At 42.7% G+C, this 18,875-nt stretch overlaps 1 protein-coding gene across 1 annotated transcript in view; it reads right to left on the reverse strand.

Moving 5' to 3' along the window:
* si:ch211-267e7.3 (ADAMTS-like protein 2) overlaps nt 1-18,875 on the reverse strand; it is a 115,378-nt gene that overhangs the window by 86,471 nt on the left and 10,032 nt on the right. The window contains exons 3-10 of the mRNA XM_041207796.1: nt 18,292-18,402; nt 15,770-15,821; nt 15,051-15,117; nt 13,334-13,595; nt 12,258-12,384; nt 6,176-6,319; nt 5,689-5,726; nt 1,824-1,966 (exon numbers count right to left, since the gene is read on the reverse strand). Coding sequence (XP_041063730.1) covers nt 1,824-1,966; nt 5,689-5,726; nt 6,176-6,319; nt 12,258-12,384; nt 13,334-13,595; nt 15,051-15,117; nt 15,770-15,821; nt 18,292-18,402 — 944 coding nt within the window. The remainder of the gene's footprint in view (nt 1-1,823; nt 1,967-5,688; nt 5,727-6,175; nt 6,320-12,257; nt 12,385-13,333; nt 13,596-15,050; nt 15,118-15,769; nt 15,822-18,291; nt 18,403-18,875) is intronic.

Raw genomic sequence — 18,875 nt, forward strand, 5'->3', positions numbered from 1 at the left:
TTGCATTTATAGAACACTTTGCACACCTCAAGATATCCCCAAAGCACCTTATAGTCAACGAAATTACTACAAAATAAATGGGAATATACTAAGAGGGATAGATGAAGTGAGAGATCTTGACGTACATAGGTTCATGAAGGCAGCAGTTCAAGTAGACAAGGTTGTAAAGAAGGCATATGGAATGTTCTCCTTCATTGGCAGAGGTATAGAATATAAAAGTAAGGATATAATGTTGGAATTGTATAAAACACTGGTGAGGCCACAACTGGAGTAGTGTGTGCAGTTCTGGTCATCACATTACAGAAAGGACGTAATAGCTCTAGAGAGAGTGCAGAGGAGGCTTATAAGAATGTTGCCAGGGTTAGAAAAGTGTAGCTACGAGGAGAGATTGGATAGGTTGGGGTTATTTTCCTTGGAAAGCTGAGAGGTGACTTGATTGAGGTGTACATAATTATGAGGGGAATAGATAGAGTGGACAGGATAAAATTGTTTCCCTTGGTGGAGAATTCTAGAACCAGGGGGCATAGATTCAAGATAAGTGGCAGAAGGCATAGGGGGGGACATGAGGAAGAAGTTTTTTACGCAAGGGCTAGTGGGCGTCTGGAATTCACTGCCCAAGTTGGTGGTAGAGGCAGAAACTCTAAGCTCTTTTAAAAAGTACCTGGATCTGCACCTAAAGTGCTGTAAGCTGCAGGGCTATGGGCCGGGTGCAGGAAAGTGGGATTAGAAGGTGCACCTGGGTGCCCTCGGGCTGGCATGGACAATATAGGCTGAATGGCCTCCTTCTGTGCTGTAACTTTTCTATGGTTATATGGTTCTGTAAAGAATGGCAATGTTGTAATGTACTAAGTGCAGCAGCCAACTTGCAAACAACAACCTCGCACAAACAACAATGTGAATAATAACCAAATGATCTGTTTTTAGGTGTTGATAGAGATAAATATTGACCAGGACACCAGGTGGAACTTACCTTCACTACTTCAAAATAATATCATGGGATTGTTTTTTTTTTACATACACCTCAGCTGCAGATGGGGCCTTGGCTTAACGCTCTCCTGTGAAAAACAGCACTTGCTGACAGTGCAACACTCCCTCAGTATGGCACTGGAATATCAGCTTAGATTCTGTGCTCAAGTACCTGGAGTGGAACTTGAGGAACCACAGCGGGAAACACCTTATAATGAGCTTAGATTAAGATAACTTTCCACTTAGTGAGAAATCAGTGAGCAAGGCATTAGGTAATATAGTGGAAGGTTCTGGGGACCCAATGAAGATGCACCATACTTTTTTCTTATACGTTTTCAGGAAATATTGTGGTTGCATTTATTACCCTTGAGAAGCTGGTGGAGGACCTTCTTGAATTGCTGCAGTTCATGCAGTGAAGGTGCTCCCGCATTGCTGCAATTGGAAGCTCCAGGAGTTTGACCCAGCGTCTATGAAGGAATGGCAATATATTTCTTAGTCAGGATTGGAGGGAACTTGGAGATGGTGATGTTCTCATACAATTGTTGTCCTTGCGTTTCTAAGTGGTGATGGTCACAAGTTTAGGAGGTGTCATCACAATCACACAGGAAATGTGGCCAGGAGCCAAGTTGGTTCAGTTCAGCCTTTGCACAACTTTGCTGCCAACTTTCCCAACTGTCTGGGGTAGTCACCAGTGTGCTACCATTGCTGAGACACATCAACGCTTTGCCCCTAATACAACTGGCATTTTTATTGCATCTTGAAGCTGGAAGGTCACAAATGCTTTACAGATCCATAAATGGGAAAATAAAAGGGCGTTAGCAGCAAACAGTTGAGCGGCAAAACTCTTCACCACTCACCTTTGTTGTAAACAGTGCCTCTCCTGTGCCATGACTCCTCCTCCGCAGCTCCGACTGCAAGTGGACCAGGAGCTCCATTCTCCCCACCACTGAGCCACGTCCTCTTCTCTGCTTTGGTCCTCCTCCGTGACTTCACTACTGTCCTGACAAAAACAACAAGAAAAACGTCCATTTACATCCATAAAACAAAGATGTAGATAAATTCCCTGGAAACATGACACCAAGGGAACAGGCAGCAAACTTGGCAACACAAAACACCTGGGTAAAGAAAAAAATTTGCATTTATATAGCGCCTTTCACAACTTCAAGACATACCAGAACCCTTTACTAGGCAGTTTTGAAGTGCAGTCAATGTTGTAATTTAGGAAACACAGCAGCCAATTTGCACACAGCAAGATCCCACAAACAACAATGTGACAACCAGATAATCTTCGCTATTGATGCTCGTCAAGGAAAAGATATTGACCGTGGTATCAGAAAGGACTCCACTGCTCCTCTGCTTCAAGCTCATCCCTCCCCATCTCTCTATCCTCCTCCAACATCTCTTCACTGCTCCAATTCTGGTCTCTTGCGTGGCCCCGAGTTTTATCGCCTCAACTGCCTAAGCCCTGGAATTCCCTTTAAGAAGGCCTTAGCAAGGTCAGCTGGCCTTTTACTCCCTTCACCCTTCCACAAACATTTGCACCATTTGTTTTTGAAGAGTACAAATGCTCAAAATGCTGCCTCCCATGAGTCCATTATTTTTAAAGCCCTGTCTTTGTGTGCAGCAGTATTTAGGGCAGCAGGTCTCCCTGAAGCTTCCAAGAAACCCGGCTGTACTGAGGCAAGTCCTCAAATAGAAATCCAAGCCCAAAATAAAACTTCACTGGTCAATTTACTCTCTGGAGCTATGGTTACCAAACCGAGCGGTTAGAATATAAAACTATAGGGGATATTGAAGCAAACAGCATCAATGTATTTAAGAGGAAGCAAGATAAGTAGATGAGGGAGAAAGGGAGAAAGGAATAGAATTCCTCAGGATAGTGTCCTCGGTCCAACCATCTTCAGCTGTTTCATCAATGACCTTTCTTCCATCATAAGGCCAGAAGTGGGAATATTTGCTGATGATCGCACGATGTTCAGCACCATTCGCAACTCCTCAGAAATTGAAGTAGTCCATGTCCAAATGCAGCAAGACCTGGACTATATCCTAACTTGGGCTGACAGGTGGTAAGTAACATGCGTGCCACACAAGTTCCAGACATTGACCATCTCCAACAAGAGAGAACCTAATCATCGCCCCTTGACATTCAATGGCATTACCATCACTGAATCCCCCACTAACAACATCTTGGGGGTTACCATTGACCAGAAATTGAACTTTACCAGCCATATAAATAATGTGGCCACAATAGGTCAGAGGCTAGGAATCCTGCGGTGAGTAATTCACCTCCTGACTCCCCAAAGTCTGTCCACCAGCTACAAGGCACAAGTCAGGAGCGAGATGGAATACTCTCCACTTCCTGAATGAGTGCAGCTCGTACAACACTCAAGAAGCTTGACACCTTCTGGCCTGCTTGATTGGTATCCCTTCCACAAACATTTACTTCCTCTACCACCAAACAGTGGCAGCAGTGTGTACCATCTACAAGATGCACTGCAGAAACTCTCCTTAGGCAGCACTTTCCAAACCCACAACCACTACCATCTAGAGCAAAAAGAGCAGCAGGCACATAGGAACACCAGCTCCTGCAAGTTCCTCTCCAAGCCACTGACTTGGAAATATATTGTCGGTCCTTCACTGGGTCAAAATCCTGGAACTCCCTCCCTAACAGCACTGTGGGTGTACCTACACCACGTCCACTGCAACGGTTCAAGAAGGCAGCTCACCACCACCTTCTCAAGGGCAATTTGGGATGGACAATAAATGCTGGCCCAGCCAGCGACACCCACATCCCGTAAATGAATAAAGAAAGGAAATGCTGATAGAGTTAGATGTTGGAAATAGAATAAAGTTAGCATGGAGCATAAACACTGGTATAGATCTACTGAGCTGAATGGCCTGCTCTAAAACTAAAACCCTCCAGGACTGAAAGACTGATCTCCTAAGTACTAATGCAAGAAAATCCTGGGGAAAAATCATGGGCACTTTAAAAGAAAAATGATCACCCACGCTCCCCCCACCACCATTTCTTTGAGCTAATTATTTAGTTATAAAAATATTGGAGATGGCAAAGTAAAGGGTGTTTGATTGGGCAAGGTGGGAAATCACAAGATGAAATCATCAGCCACTACACCTAAACAGAAATAAAAACAAAAAAATGCTGGAAATACTCAGCAGGTCAGGCAGAATCTAAGGAGAAAAACAGAGTTAATGTTTCAGGTTGATGACCTTTGGTGAAAAGCTCAGGTATTACAACACTCAAATTTCAGTTAATGGTGCTTGTTCTGGGTTTGTACAATTACCCTGCTCCTTATAATAAGTGTTATGGTAGTGCTATTATTCCATAGTCCTGCATGTTATCCAGATTAACAATCTACTCACAACATACTGATTTATTAACTGCCTGTGTTTAGTACTGCAACTACTACCCATCTCAATTACTGATGCAACATTTTTTTTTAAATGGTTTTCTCTGCATGCTGCCCTTGGTAAATCTAGAATGTTCTGGAGCATCTCCTGACTAGGGATAAGGAAAACGTTACACCGTCTTTCCTCGGGGGATTAAAATAAATCGGCAAAAGTTACATTATCAAATGTGGGAAAGACCCATCAATAGGAGTTGATCAGTTTATTCTTGTCCTTCCTCAGTAGAAGCATGCAGCTCACAACAGAATTTCAGGCTCATCTTGTGAGATCTTTCTAATCATTAGACGGAGAGATGGATTCATTCAAAGTTCAAACGGACCAGGATTGGGCCATACTAACGATGACAAAAAGGGAGGGGAGATAGAGAGAAACTATTTCCTTTGGTTGGAGAGTCCAGCCCAAGGAGTCATAACTTTAAAAGTAGAACCAGGATGTTCAGAGGTGAAGCACTTCCTCACACAGAGTAATGGAAATCTAGAACATGCTCCCACAAAAGGCCATAGATGCCAGGTTTGGGGGTGGAGGTTGCAGGGAGCAACTGAAGCTTCAAGATTGAGCGATAGATTTTATTCGGTATAGATGTCAAGAGATATGGAGACAAGGTGGGCAAATGCAGCCATGATGTAAATAAGTGGCAGGACAGGATTGAGGAGCTGAATGGCCTAGGTGCTGTTCCTGTTACTCAAAGTGACTGTTGATCTTTTGCATACTGCCAGGGTGCTGAACACAGCCGTACAGGAACACAGACTGATCCTTACATTGCCAGGGTGTATCAGGCCCATCAGGCCCCACCTCAGCTTGGAAGATAAAAATGACAACCTAAAGTGTAGTGTCATCTGGCCAATGTAGACCCCTTTGCAATCTCACCGTATGGTAGAATCAAAACAAGAACGGATTTTCTGATAGCAAAAGATGTTGCACTATTAGTACTGAGGACTGCCAATACTCTTCCAAAACCAGCTACCAGAAGGCAGAAGGGTGACTATGCCCTTGAGGAAGGCTTTGCCCTCCTCTCATGTCCTGCTTTTAATTATCCAAGACCAGAAACTCAGTACACAGAATCATAGAGCTGTTACAGTTCAGAAAGAGGCCATTCAGCCCAGCATGTCTACATCAGTTCTCCAAACGAACATTTTACAACGCCATTTCCCTGCCTTCTCCCCATAACACTGCATGTTCTTCCTTTTCAAATAACAATCTAATTCCCTTTTGAATGTCTCGATTGAACCTGCCTCCACCACCTCATCCTCCCTGTGAAAGAGAGTGCACTACTTCCATTCTGCCACTCCCACTCACGACAACTTGGCTGGGTGTCTCAAACACATCGACCACAACTGGAATCAAGGCCAGTCCAAGGACAGGAGAAAGAGATCAGAACACATGTCCTGCTACCTCATGCACATGTGGTTTTTATGATGCAGTGGCATTTTCTAACATACGTCAGCATGCAACCCCACTGAAAGGCTTGTCCCAAATAATGTCCTAACAGTGCAAGCATACATTTCACCATCTGACCCTCAATGAAGTGTGTGCATGCTGTCCAATGTTGTCCTAAGCAGCACAGACAAGGGAGGTTCTAGATTCATTGACCTGAATCAAGTAATGACAACTGAAGCATGATGTAGCCTCTGACCTAAAATTATACAGGAGAGTAGGGGTGGAAATCAGGCACGATTTCAGCTCCTGGTCATTGTCCACACCCCCCACTGCAAAATGCGAAAGGCACGGTCAGGATCGTGATGGCTACGGTGCCTTCCCAGCCAAATCGCATGCCAACATTTACCGCCTATGTTCACACAAGAATAATAACCACCTGAGTGAGTTCCTGGAGGGCTTCCAACAATATGGAGTTCGACGCCAAAGGTCAATGACCTCAGGAAACGAGTGGGGTCGAGGCGAGACAAGGAGGCACTAATCTGAAGGAAAACTGGAGAGGGAATAACAGCAGTATGGATCTGATTAAAATCCACACACCCGACACTACCAGCCAGCAGATTTAGAAAAATTATTACACATTAAATAATCAGCAGTCATTAGTGGGGAAATTAAGGCTCAGGGGAATTCATACCTAAAAGTACAGAAAATTCCTGAAACAAATTTTTAAGCAAATGCAGAGCAGTGGCACCACCGAGTGTGTTAAGGGAACAGGGGCTGGATTCCCTTTCATTACTGATCTGCAATCAATTCCCAGCTAGAGGCTCAGGGAAAGGAGGGTAGGGCTGAGGAAGGGTTTTCAGCAGGCTGTTCCTCTGCCTCCTAGTGGTTAGCTGCAGAACAGCAGCAGTGGAAAACTGGAACTGGGTCATCCCCTGACCTCTTACACAAAAAGAAAGGAACAAGAAGCAAATCGAACGCTGGCTCCCTGGCAGTTCATTAAGTTATTTCCACCACCAAGGTTGTACTGTGCAAGACATGGCTTGATTGCTATCTGTGCTGTTAGCTTCAATTGGACTCATAACCCCGGGGCCAGAAAAAGGAAAAATAATCCCGTTGTGGTGCTGTGACTCCTGTAACAAAGCACTTTCCAGAGCTCTGTGGCCCACACACACTCATCACTCCAGCCATGATAAACTCCACTCACTTAGCCAACAAATCAACAATCCTGCCCCCAATCTCCAAATCATTGCATTGCTAAACTCTATCCCGATCGATAAATGGGAGCCTTTATCAAATGTCTCTGCCTTCAGCCTTATCTCCAGCTTCAACGTTTTTACACCGTGCTTCATGATAGCCCAAAATGGCTTGGTGAGCAAAAGAAAAAAAAAACAGAATTACCTGGAAAAACTCAGCAGGTCTGGCAGCATCAGCGGAGAAGAAAAGAGTTGACGTTTCGAGTCCTCATGACCCTTTGACAGAACTTGAGTTCGAGTCCAAGAAAGAGTTGAGCAAGGCAAAAGAGAGGAACGGAAATCTTGTCGCAGAAAAGAACAGAACTTCTTCAAGGAGGTAGGCATTTCTTGAAGAGCAGTGGCAGTCAATTAAACACAGAGATAAAAACAAAAAAACTTCAGAAGCTGGAAATCCAAAACAAAAACAGAATTACAGTTGGAGCCAGTGCAGTAGTCTGTTTCTGTTAGCAACGTGCCAAATATTCTAGTACACAGCAAGATTCCACAAGCACCAATCGAAGTGAACTACTTAATTTTTTTGTTGTTGCCACTGGTTAAGAGAGGAATGCTTGCCAGGCATTGGGACTGCATCCCCGGCCTTGTTATCCTTCAAAGAGGCCATGGATTCTTCAGCATCCACCTGACTCATCAGAACAAACAGATGAGGCTTAATTTACTGGCTCATCCAAAAGATGGCATCTCTGACAAAGCAGCATTCCCGACAAATATAAGTGCGGGTGATTTATTCCAACGGGCCTGAGCCAAGCTTACACTTAGCATTTGTTCCCCACGCCCTGCACTCCAGGACTGGAGGCTACTCATGCATTCAGTACACTCCAACAAGCCCCTTTATGTAACAAGATGTTTAGCAGGAGCATTATCTGACAAAGATTTGACCCCAAGCCATCTAATGAGGTATTAAGACAGGTGAAAGAGGAGTTAAGGAGTTTTTTTTTAATTTATTCTTTCACAGGGTGTGGATGTCACTGGCTAGGGCAGCGTTTGTTGCCAATCCCTAATTCCCCTTGAGAAGGTGGAGGTGAACCGCCTTCTTGAACTACTGCAGTCCAAGTATTGGAGGCACACCCACAGTGCTGCAAGGAAAGAAGTTCCAGGATTTTGACCCAGCGGCAGTGAAGGAACAGCGATATATTTCCAAGTCAGGATGGTGAGTGGCTTGGTGGGAACTTGCAGGCAGTAATGTTCCCATCTATCTGCTGCCCTTCTCCTCTCTAGATGGCAGGGGTCATGGGTTTAGAAGGTGTTGTCGAAAGAGCCTTGGTGAATTCCTGCAGTGCATCTTGTAGATGGTACACACTGCTGCCACCGCGTGTCAGTGGTGGTGGAATGGATGTTGGAGGTTGGTGAGTTGTCAATCAAGCTGGCTGCTTTCTCCTGGATGGTGTCAAGCTTTGAGTGTCGTGGGAACTGCACTCATCCAGGCGAGTATAGAGTATTCCATCACACTTATGACTTGTGCCTTGTTGGTGATGGACAGGCTTTGGGGAGTCAGGTGGTGAGTGACTCACTGCAGAATTCCCAGCCATTGACCTGTTCTTGTAGCCACAGTGTTTTCATGGCTAGTCTAGTTTAGTTCTGGTCAATGCGGAGAGAGTGGCAGAGATATTCAGGGAGAGAATTCCAGAGCTTAAGGCCGAGACAGATGAATCACAGAATCACAGTTCAGAAGGGGCCCTTCGGCCCATCAAGTCTGCACCGACACGTGAGAAACACCTGACATGAAGGCACAGCCATCAATGGTAGAGAGTGGCAGTGAGCTGGCGAAGTTTACATGTTGTACATTTGGCCTGGAGTGCAATAGTTGTAGAGTTCTGGTACGGTGCATGTTTTGAGTGTTTAGTTTTTCTTTTTGTTCTGGAAAGGGCCAATGAATAAAAATGTTTGGTTTATATTTTCCTTTGTTTAATTTCCTCCTTGCCAAAGTCTGTTTTGCTGTGTGAATGTCAAGGAATAAAAAATGATTTGAGGCCATCATCATTGAGGACAATGAGAATCATGGTCTAGGCTCCAGCCTGCATAAGACACCTGTAAGTCATTTTTAGGCCAGTTTTAAGCTAATTCACCTACCTTCCAGGGAAGGCTTGGCCTAAATAGCCAAGTGGTTATGGTACTGGGCTTATAACCCCAAGATCAAGAGTTCAAATCTCACAATGGCAAGCTATGAAACAATGTAACTTCATCTGAATAAAAACAGATGGAAACATGTTTGTACTCGAAAGAGTTACCTTCCAGGGAATTATGTCACCATCACTAGAAACAACCATCTTAAGTTCAGCATGTGACCTAGAGGACATCTTAGAGTCGTTTTTGTATTTCTGTGGATCAGCAAAACAGCATGTATTCTTAATATTTATATTTTGTTGTAGAAACAATGTACAGATGTGTGTGCCTACAACCATGATAGTTAAAGGCGTTCCAGAAGAAACAGACTAATTGAAAGCAATGTACTTTGGTGGCATGCCGAAGAATTAACCCTAATCAGCAGAGCTGACACTGAACATTCACACTTAAGTTTAAATATTATTTCACCTTTTTAAGTTCTACGCTCAGGATAGACTTCTTTCTTAAAAACCTATGCGCCATTTACAAATTATTTTCATGTTATGTTTACTGTAGTAAGCCAGCACTGAGATAAAGAAACTCTACTTTTATAATCACTCATGTATTAAATAAGGGTTATTACATAATTAGGAACCATCCAGAAACAGATGATTGGCCAAATAGTGTACTTCAATTAAGTTGTAATTGAAGAAATAGTAAATAATCAAGAAGTTATGTTAAGGTTGGATTTAAAAGCTTATCGTACTAAAATGCTGTAGGTTTCTTTGGATGAACATCAAATCAGATATTCTGTGCTAAGCTCAGCATAAACCTTTTACAAAACAGACAATGGACAATTGTGTAGAGTCAGATAACAAAAGACACTGCGAAAGAAACATTGTCCCTTAGGTGATCAAACACCAATTGAACCAAACTAATTCTTAAATTAACCAATTATGAAATTAGACAGACCATGGTCTGAGATGGATGCTTGGCCTGAATAGCCAAGTGGTTATGGTACTGGGTTTGTAACCCCAAAATCAAGAGTTCAAATCTCACAATGGTAAACTATGAAACAATGTAACTTCATCTGAAAAACAGATGGTCTGAGATGGAGTATTGATCATTTAGGGGATAAAAAGTAAAGGCTTTGAACGACACCTTTGCTAGCTCATCACATGCTGGATGTTCCCAATAAAGAATTTGAAAGAATTGCTGTCAACGAAGGAACTAGTAGACGAGTTTACTCTTCAGCAACCTGAACATTCATTGGAAGCTATAAAGTTAAGTGTACTTTCTCTTTTTTAAAATAAACATTTTCTTTTAATTTGCTATTTGAGAGTCCATCTTGCCTTATGGTTATGTCTTGTTCAAACCAAAAGATTTATTGGATTAATTTGAACTCAGGTAATTGAATAATTAAGAAGATAAATTTTTAAAACTCTATATATAAAGAACCTACAGATCTCAAAGGATGCTTGTGCCCATGCACCTTTGCCTAGCAAAGTCTGTGGCTATACAGGAGGGCAGCAGAGGAAGAAAATTGCTACAGTTAACCTTTCTTGGAAACAAGTCGCTGTTAATTATTCGAGTCCATATGGCCCTTTTTCAGAGCTCTGAAGAAAGGTCATACGGACTCAAAACATTATGTTTCTTTCCCCACCGATGCTGCTAGACCTGCTGAGTTTTTCCAGCATTTTCTATTTTTGTTTCAGATTTCAGCATCCGCAGTATTTTGCTTTTATCTCTGTTAATTGTAATCTGAACTTGGGTTTCAGCCATGACATAGTGAATAGCAGTCTCACCTTCAAGTCAGAAGGCTGCGGGTTCAAGGCCCACTCCAGACTCAAGCACAAATTCTAAGCTAACACATCAGTTCTTATACTGAGGAAGTGCTATACTGTTAGAAGTGCTGTCTTTTGGATAAGATGTTAAACCCTCTCAGGTGATATAAAAGATCCCACGGTTCTATTCAGTCCGGGGTTAGGGAAGCAGTGATGTTCTTAGTGTCTGACCAACATTTATCCCTCAACCCACATCACTAAAACAGATTTTATGGTCGCTATCACATGACTGTTTGAGAGAGCTTGTTGTGCTCAAATTGGCTGCCATGTTTCCCACTCTACTACAGTCACTATATTTCAAAAGGACTTCACTGACTGTATAGCACCTTCATCTGTTGTGAAAGGCTCTACATAACTGCAAGTAATATGAGTGAGAGCAGAGAGGGCAAACCTCAGAGGTAACAGTGCAAATGGACAGCAGATAAAAGTGGGAGAAGCGGTGACAGAGAGACGGGGAGTCAGTGAGAATGAGGGGAAACTGTGCAAGACTAGTGGAAGAACTGGGATCAGGAAGTGCAATAAGTCACAGTCCCAATCAACATTCCCTCTAAGCTGCACAGCCCTCTTCCTGCTCTGCCCACGAGCAAATCTTAGATTATGTCTGCACGCCGTGTAAAAGCTTGAACAGGTTGCGCACTTAAATATATTGTCCACACATTCAAAAATAAGTTGGAGAGGATATGTTGATCAGAACACAAGCTAAATGAGAAACGCCAAGAAAGAAATTCGAAATTGACATCGTTCCTACAGAGTGAGTGAGCGAATTGGTGGGTAACAATCTTTCAGAGGTCAGCTTTAGAGTTTAATAGGTCAGTGTTCACGTCTTGGAGCATCAAGAGGATGTGAAGTACCACATGAGTGGCCCCAAGCATTTAAACAGAAGCACAGGACAGGACAAAAACAAAACTGTTGAAGGGTCATGAGGACTCGAAACGTCAACTGTGCTCTTCTCCACCAATGCTGCCAGACCTGCTGAGTTTTTCCAGGTATTTCTGTTTTTGTTTTGGATTTCCAGCATCCGCAGTTCTTTGCTTTTATCACAGGACAGGAGTAGCAGAGGGGAAAACACAGTAAATTTGCAAAGTTGACACCACAGTTCGGAAAGTGCAGGAGCCTGTGAAAGTCAAGTGACGTCAGAGGATGAGTAAATCAGGCCAGGAAAAAAAAGTTTTAAAACAAAATAAGCAATCTATCTAATTTTAATTCAACATTAACCATAAACAAACAAACAAACAAATTAATAAATAAAGACTGGAGATGGCGTGGCAGGCAGAGAGTCAGGGCTGTGATCTCAAGACAGCAAGACCATCAAGTTTCCCAAATCTGCAGGCAATCTGCAGCCTTCAGTCACTTTGGCTCAGAATCATTAATGTCAAGGGAGCTTTCTTCACCCCATCTCTAGAATTCAGCTTCTTTGTCCGCAGTTGGACCAAGGCTGTCATGAGGTCAGAAGCCAAGTGATCCCAGTGGAACCCAAACTGGGCATCATGAGCATGTTATTGTTGAGTAAGTGCCACTTGATAACACAGTCAATGATACCTTCCATCACTTTTCTGATGATTGAGAGTAGACTGATGGGAAGGTAATTGGCCAGATTGGACTTGTCCTGTTTTTTTGTGGACAAGGTTTGCCTGGACAATTTTCCACTTTGCTAGGTAGATGCCAGTATTAAAGCTTTACATGGATAACTTGACTAGAAGCACAGCTAGTTGTGGAGCACAAGTCTTCAGTACTCCTGCTGGGACGTTGTCGGGGCTCATAGCCTTTGCAGTCTCCAGTGCCATCAAACGTTTCTTGATATCAGGTGGAGTGAATTAAAAATTGGCTGTAGACTATCATTTATGGTGCTCGGGATTTCGGGAGAAGCTATGATGGATCACCCACATGGCACTTCTGGTTGAAGACAGTTGCTAATGCTTCAGCATGCCTTTTTCACTCAGTTGCTGGGCTCTCCCATCATTGAAGCCTCTTCCTCCAGTCAGTTATTTCATTGACCACCAGCATTCAAGACTGAATGTGACAGGATTAAAAATATTAGATCCAATCTGTTAGTTGTGGGATCACTTAGCTCAGTCTATCGTATTTTGCTTCTGTGATTCAGCATGCTTGTAGTTCTTGCTGTACCAGGTTGGCACTTTATTTTTAGGTATGGCTGCTGCTGCTCCTGGCATGCTCTTCCGCACTCCTCATGAACCAGGATTGATCTCCCAATTTGATGGTAATGGTAGAGTGAGATATGCCAGGCCACGAAGTTACAAATTGTGGTTGAATACAATTCAGCTGCTGAAGGCTGACAGCACCTCATGGATGCCCAGTCTTGAGCTGGCAGACTTTTTTAACAAATTTATCCTACTTTGGACAACCTCCATTGTGATGTGTGGCATATGCTAAGGGTGAAGACAAGACTGTGCAGCAGTCACTACTAACGCTCTTGGACTGATGTGTCTGTGACATGTAGATTGGTGAGGACATGGTCAAGTAGATTTTGCCCTCTTGCTGGTTCTCTAACCACAGGTTCAGTTCAGCAGATAAGTCCTTCAGGCGTTGGCCAGCCCAATCAATACTGATGCTACTGAACCACACTTGGTGATAGGCATTGAAATCCTCCACCAAGAGTACATTCTGTGCCCATGTTACCCTCAGTGTTTCTTCCACAAGATGTTCAATGTGGAAGAGTACTGACTCAGTACTAGAAAAGGAAGGGGAAAAGTTCAGTTGTCGGAGTCCAGGTTGGAACAAATGACATAGGTAGGGACACAAAGGAGTTCCTGCTGAGGGAATATCAGGAGATGGGAACTAAACAAAAGCAGGACCTAGAGAGTCATAGTCTCTGGCTTATTGCCCAAGTCACTTGCAAATTGTCATAGAAAAATAGATCAGGAGAATGAACACATAGCTAAAGAGTTGGTGTGGGTAAGAGATGTCCCATTTCACGGGACATTGGCACCAGTACTTGGATAGGAAGGAGCTGTATTGATGGAACGGGCTCCTCCTGAACTGGAATGGAACTAGTGTCCCAGCGGAAAGTGTAAAAAAGGAAGTGGCAAAGGCTTTAAGTTAGTAAAGACAGACAAGAAATGAAACAAGCCTAAATATAAATGAAACATGAAAGGACAGTTAGGACAGACTAAACTAAGGAAGCACATAAATGGCCAGGAAATAAGAGTTATAGTGCAGCAGTGGAAAAGGGTGGTTAAAAATAAAGTGAGAGGAACTGCAGTTAAAAATTAAAAAGTCAGGCAATGGGATTAGAAATGATAATTTCACTTGATACAAAAGAGGAAAAAATATTAATAAACTAATCAAACTCAAAGAGGATAAAACCTCCGGACCAGATGGATTACGTCTCACATTTTAAGAGAACCTAGTGAAAAAATAGCAGTGGTACAATCACAACTTTTAACTATCTAACAGTTCATTAGAAAAATATGTAGTGTCAGATGACTGGGGGATAGCCAACATAATACTTCTATTCAAGAAAGGAGATAGAACATGACCAGTGAACCACAGACCAGTCAGCTTAACATTGCTGATGAGAAATAACAACTTTATATTTATATAGCACCTTTAACATAATGAACCATCACAGGATGCTTCACAGGAGCATTATATAACAAAGTATTATTTCAAGTTACATGAGGAGATATTAGATCAAATGGTTAAAAGCTTGGTCAAAGAGGTAGATTTTAAGGGGTGACTTAAAGGAGGAAAGCAAGGTAGAGAGGAGGAGAGATGTAGGGAGGGAATTCCACATAGGCAACTGAAGACACAGCCACCAATGGAGGAGCAATAATAGTTGAAAATGCACAAGAGGCCAGAATGAGAGGAGCACAGATATTTTGGAGGGTTGTGGGGCTGGAAACAATTACAGAGATAGAGAAAGGCATGGAGGGATTTGAAAACACAGACGGAAATTCAGGAAAATAGAAAAACATCTAGAAATCAAAAACAGTAATGAATAGTGGTGGGGATCTAATTAAGGGCATGTCATCTGCTCATTTCTCCAGGCCTCACGGTCTTGCATTGTCCTCTTCAATTGTTCGCAAGAACCTCCCATTTTCAATCTTAAATTATCTACCATCAACATTCTCTTCAACCATCAACTTCAGCAAGTTCTCAAGCCTTAAGATATGGCCAATCCAACCTTTTCAAATGAACAGTCGAGATGGATTTCAAAAAGGGCAGGCTTGCTTGACTGATTTCATGGAATTCTTTGAAGAGAGAACAAGGGAGTAGACAAGGGGAATACAGGAGATGTAATTTATCTAGCTTTCCAGAGGCCTTTGATAAAATGTCATGATGCTCATGAATAAGGTCAGACCATACAGTCAGGAGACAAGAGACTAGCTGGCTGCAAGATAGAAATCTGACAGGAGGGATAATGGGTAGCCATTCAGAATGGCAGAAGGTGATAAGTGGGGTTCCAAAACAAACTGCTGGGACCACTGCTTTATTAATAAAAATTAATAATTTAGACTTTGGAATCAAAAGCACAATTCCTAAATTTACTTATGACACCAAAGGGGGGGGGATTGCCAATGTTGAGGAAGACTGCAACAAATTTCAAGAGGGTATTAATAAACGTGCAGAATGGGCAAATAACTGGCAAATGGATTTCAGCACAAATAAGTACGAGGTATAATATTTTGGTAAGAAAAAATGTGGTCTGCATTACGTAAAAAAATGAGAATTTAAATGGTGCAGAGGAACAAAGAGATATGGGAGTACAGATCCACAAATGACTAAAAACAGTGGCATGGGTTATTAAGGTCAAAAACAAACCAAGTAATGGGTTTTATTCTAAAGAGATTGAATGGAAAAGTAGATAAGCTAAACTTGCATCGAACTTTGGTTAGACCATACTTGGAGTAATATGTACAAATCTGGTTGTCAAATTATAAAAATGATTGATGCACTAGAGAAGAGCAAAAAAGATTCATAAATATGGCACCAGAAATGCAACATCATACCCATCTGGAAAAGATGAACAGGCTAAGTTTCTGTTCTAGCGAAGGCTGAAGGGCAGCCTAATAGAGGGCTTTAAAAATTATGAAAGATTTTGGTAAGAGTAGAAACAGGGAGAATGTTTCCACTTGTGCAAAAGAGTAAAGCTAAAGACCAATGAAGATTTCACCAAGAAATCAGATAAGGAGTTGAGAAGAAACAACTTAACCTAGAACGTGTAGCTTGCTACCACAGTAAGTAGTTAAAATGAATATATAAGCATTTATATGGAGGCTAGATCAGCAAAAGGAGGAATGAGTCCAGGATTTTCCTGATAGTTAGATAAGGCAGGTTTATTTAAATTTATTCTTTCATGGGATGCAGGCATCATCAGCAAGGCCAGCATCTGTTGCCCATCCCTAATTACCTGTGGGTCTGGAGTTACATTTGGCCAGACCAGTTAAGGATGGCAGATCCCTTCCCTAAAAGACATCAGAAGCAGAAGGATTTTTGCAACAATTGACAACAATTGTCCTGGTCACCATTCATTACTGAGACTAGCTTTTCAATTCCAGTGAGTGGGATTTGAACCCTTATCCCAGGAGCATTATGACTTTGATTACTGACCTAGTGACATTACCACTTCACCACCATCTATCCAAAGGATGGGAGAAGGCTCGAGTGGAGTATAAACGCCAGAAATGCACTAATTGGTTGGCCTGAATGCCTATTGCTGTGTTGTATATTCTCCATAATTCCATACAAGCTGCGCTTTTAAAGTATATTTATCAGGGAGCGTTGTTCACACGTTTGACCTTCCATCTGTCAGCAGAGTGCCTCCACCTGAAGAAGTCAGTAGCAGAGAGTGAGCACACTTTCCTGCTAGCTTTTGGCAGCTGGCTGCTTATCCCGTGGCCTCCCGCTTATTGTGGGGACCTCCCGATTTAGATGGGGAGACAAGTGTAGTTATTGCTGTGATCTGAACGTCAGCGGCTGTGAGAAAACCGCAAGAGCACGAAAACAAAAGCACCACAGCAAACAATCGTTCAAAGACTTTCCTCTCCAGGGGAAATGTTTAGCTAATCGTTTCAGTTAATGATGCCCAATTTTGATTTTGTAAGGAGCCAGAGATTTACAAAGTCTTGCGGCTAAGAGTGCAGTGGTTAAGTTCATCATGTTAAAAGAAAGCTTTGGGCTGAACAAGCGCACATTCTCCCCCACCACCCCTCCTCCCGGAGTCTAATCGCTTCTCCTTTCTCCCCTCGGGGTTGGCAGCTCTCAAGAGCGGCCAGAGACAAAACAAATCCCACGTGATGTGCCAGAGCATTAACACGGCCCCGAACCAGGGCCAGATGAAAGGCTTCAGTTTGAGGCAAAATTAATGTGCCTCTCCTATAGTCTAGACAAGCAAGAAAGGGGCTGCAAACTGCCCTCGCCAGCCTCTCATTCTACACACTGCCCTCCTCCCAATTCCAACGTTCAAAGAGAAAACACAGATTTAGGCCACATAGCCTTTCCTTTAAATATATTTTTTTAAAAACCTTCATCTCAATCATTTAACACCCCCCAATACTTAATGTAGTAAATTCGAATCTGCACCTTGTCCTTTGAATATAAAAAGCATTCGAACCACTTAATTTCAACACTTGAGGTTTTATATTATCTTTTGCATAGAAATTTCCTCGCGCGCAAAAAAAGCCCTGATTTCTAACATCAAGAAGCTGTCAGTTGCGTGAAGAGGGAGAAACTTTGATCCAGCATCTGCAATAATTTGCTTTTGTCAGAAGTAACTGTGCATGTGCGCGCAGACTTCTTTTCTCCAGGATGAAAAAGTGGCAAGAGGATATTTATCTGAAGTCAAAGTTGTTGCCGTCTGTGTGATGGGAGGCGACAACTGCAAATAGCGGGGTTTAAAAGAAACTCCACATTAATACACTTTGGGGCATGAAAACATTTAAAATAGGGCGAGTTTGGTTTAACTGGGCAGTCAAAGTTAGTAGCAAGTTAGTCTAAACACACACGATACACATCAATTCTTGTTGAAAGTGGACAGTTCGATTTATCTAATCTCCAAAATGTTTCAAAACATCTCTACTTAAAACAAAAAAAATTCTTCCCTTAAATCTGGAAAATATAAACCAATCGATGCCATTTAGAAACATTTCAAAAAATCAGGATTTGACAACTGATTTGCATAGTTTTTAAAATATCTTTCTAAAACCTTTTAAAATAAAGCAGCAAATCAAACCAAAAGACAAATGTTTTCTCACCACCTCACACGTGAGAAGATCACAACACTAAAACAGCTTTTGTCTTGTGCTATCCTTATGTGAAACAGGCTGCTGCTCATGTTGCAACAAGAGAGAGAGAGGCGGGGGGTGTGAGGTGAGGGGGGGAAGCATTAAAGCTCACGAGTGTGTAAGATAAGAACTAAAACTTACCAGATAGCCGTGAGCCTCAGCCTGCCACAGCAGGAAAAGCACAGAATAGGTGAAAAGCGCAGCAGACCTGTTGCCGAGAGTCCAATCCCTGGCAGCCATTCTCCAGCAGAACTGCAGGAGAACACATCAAGGGAGAGCTTGATGAAACCTGGATGGAGAGCAATTAATGACTTTACAACCTGTGGGTGCAAGCGAGGGGAGCAGATCGCTCCATTTACCCTGATTGACAAGCTAGACTAGCAGTATATGTATGCAAAACCCCAGCTCAAAGGAAAAGACACCCATTCTTTTCCTCCTTTGTGTCTGTGTGTGTGCTTACTGCACATTCTTTTCAGCTTTTTTTTTCTCTCTCTGTCTCTTTCCCCCACCCCTCCCCAAACAGCCACAAAAGAGGAGGACAAACTGGAGGGAGGGGAGGGGGGGTGCAGTCGACCTGAACATGCATTCAAGCCTTGCCGTTGCACGCCAGTGGCTGCAAACTCAGGAAGTCACAAGGGGCTGGGACCTGGAGCCACCTCCAGGCTGCCTGCCTTGCCTTTGAAGCTTGCGCAGCAGGTTAAAAGAGGAAACGTTTACTCTTTCAT

The sequence above is a fragment of the Carcharodon carcharias genome, chromosome 16 (assembly GCF_017639515.1).
Source record: "Carcharodon carcharias isolate sCarCar2 chromosome 16, sCarCar2.pri, whole genome shotgun sequence".
NCBI classification, from domain to species: domain Eukaryota; kingdom Metazoa; phylum Chordata; class Chondrichthyes; order Lamniformes; family Lamnidae; genus Carcharodon; species Carcharodon carcharias.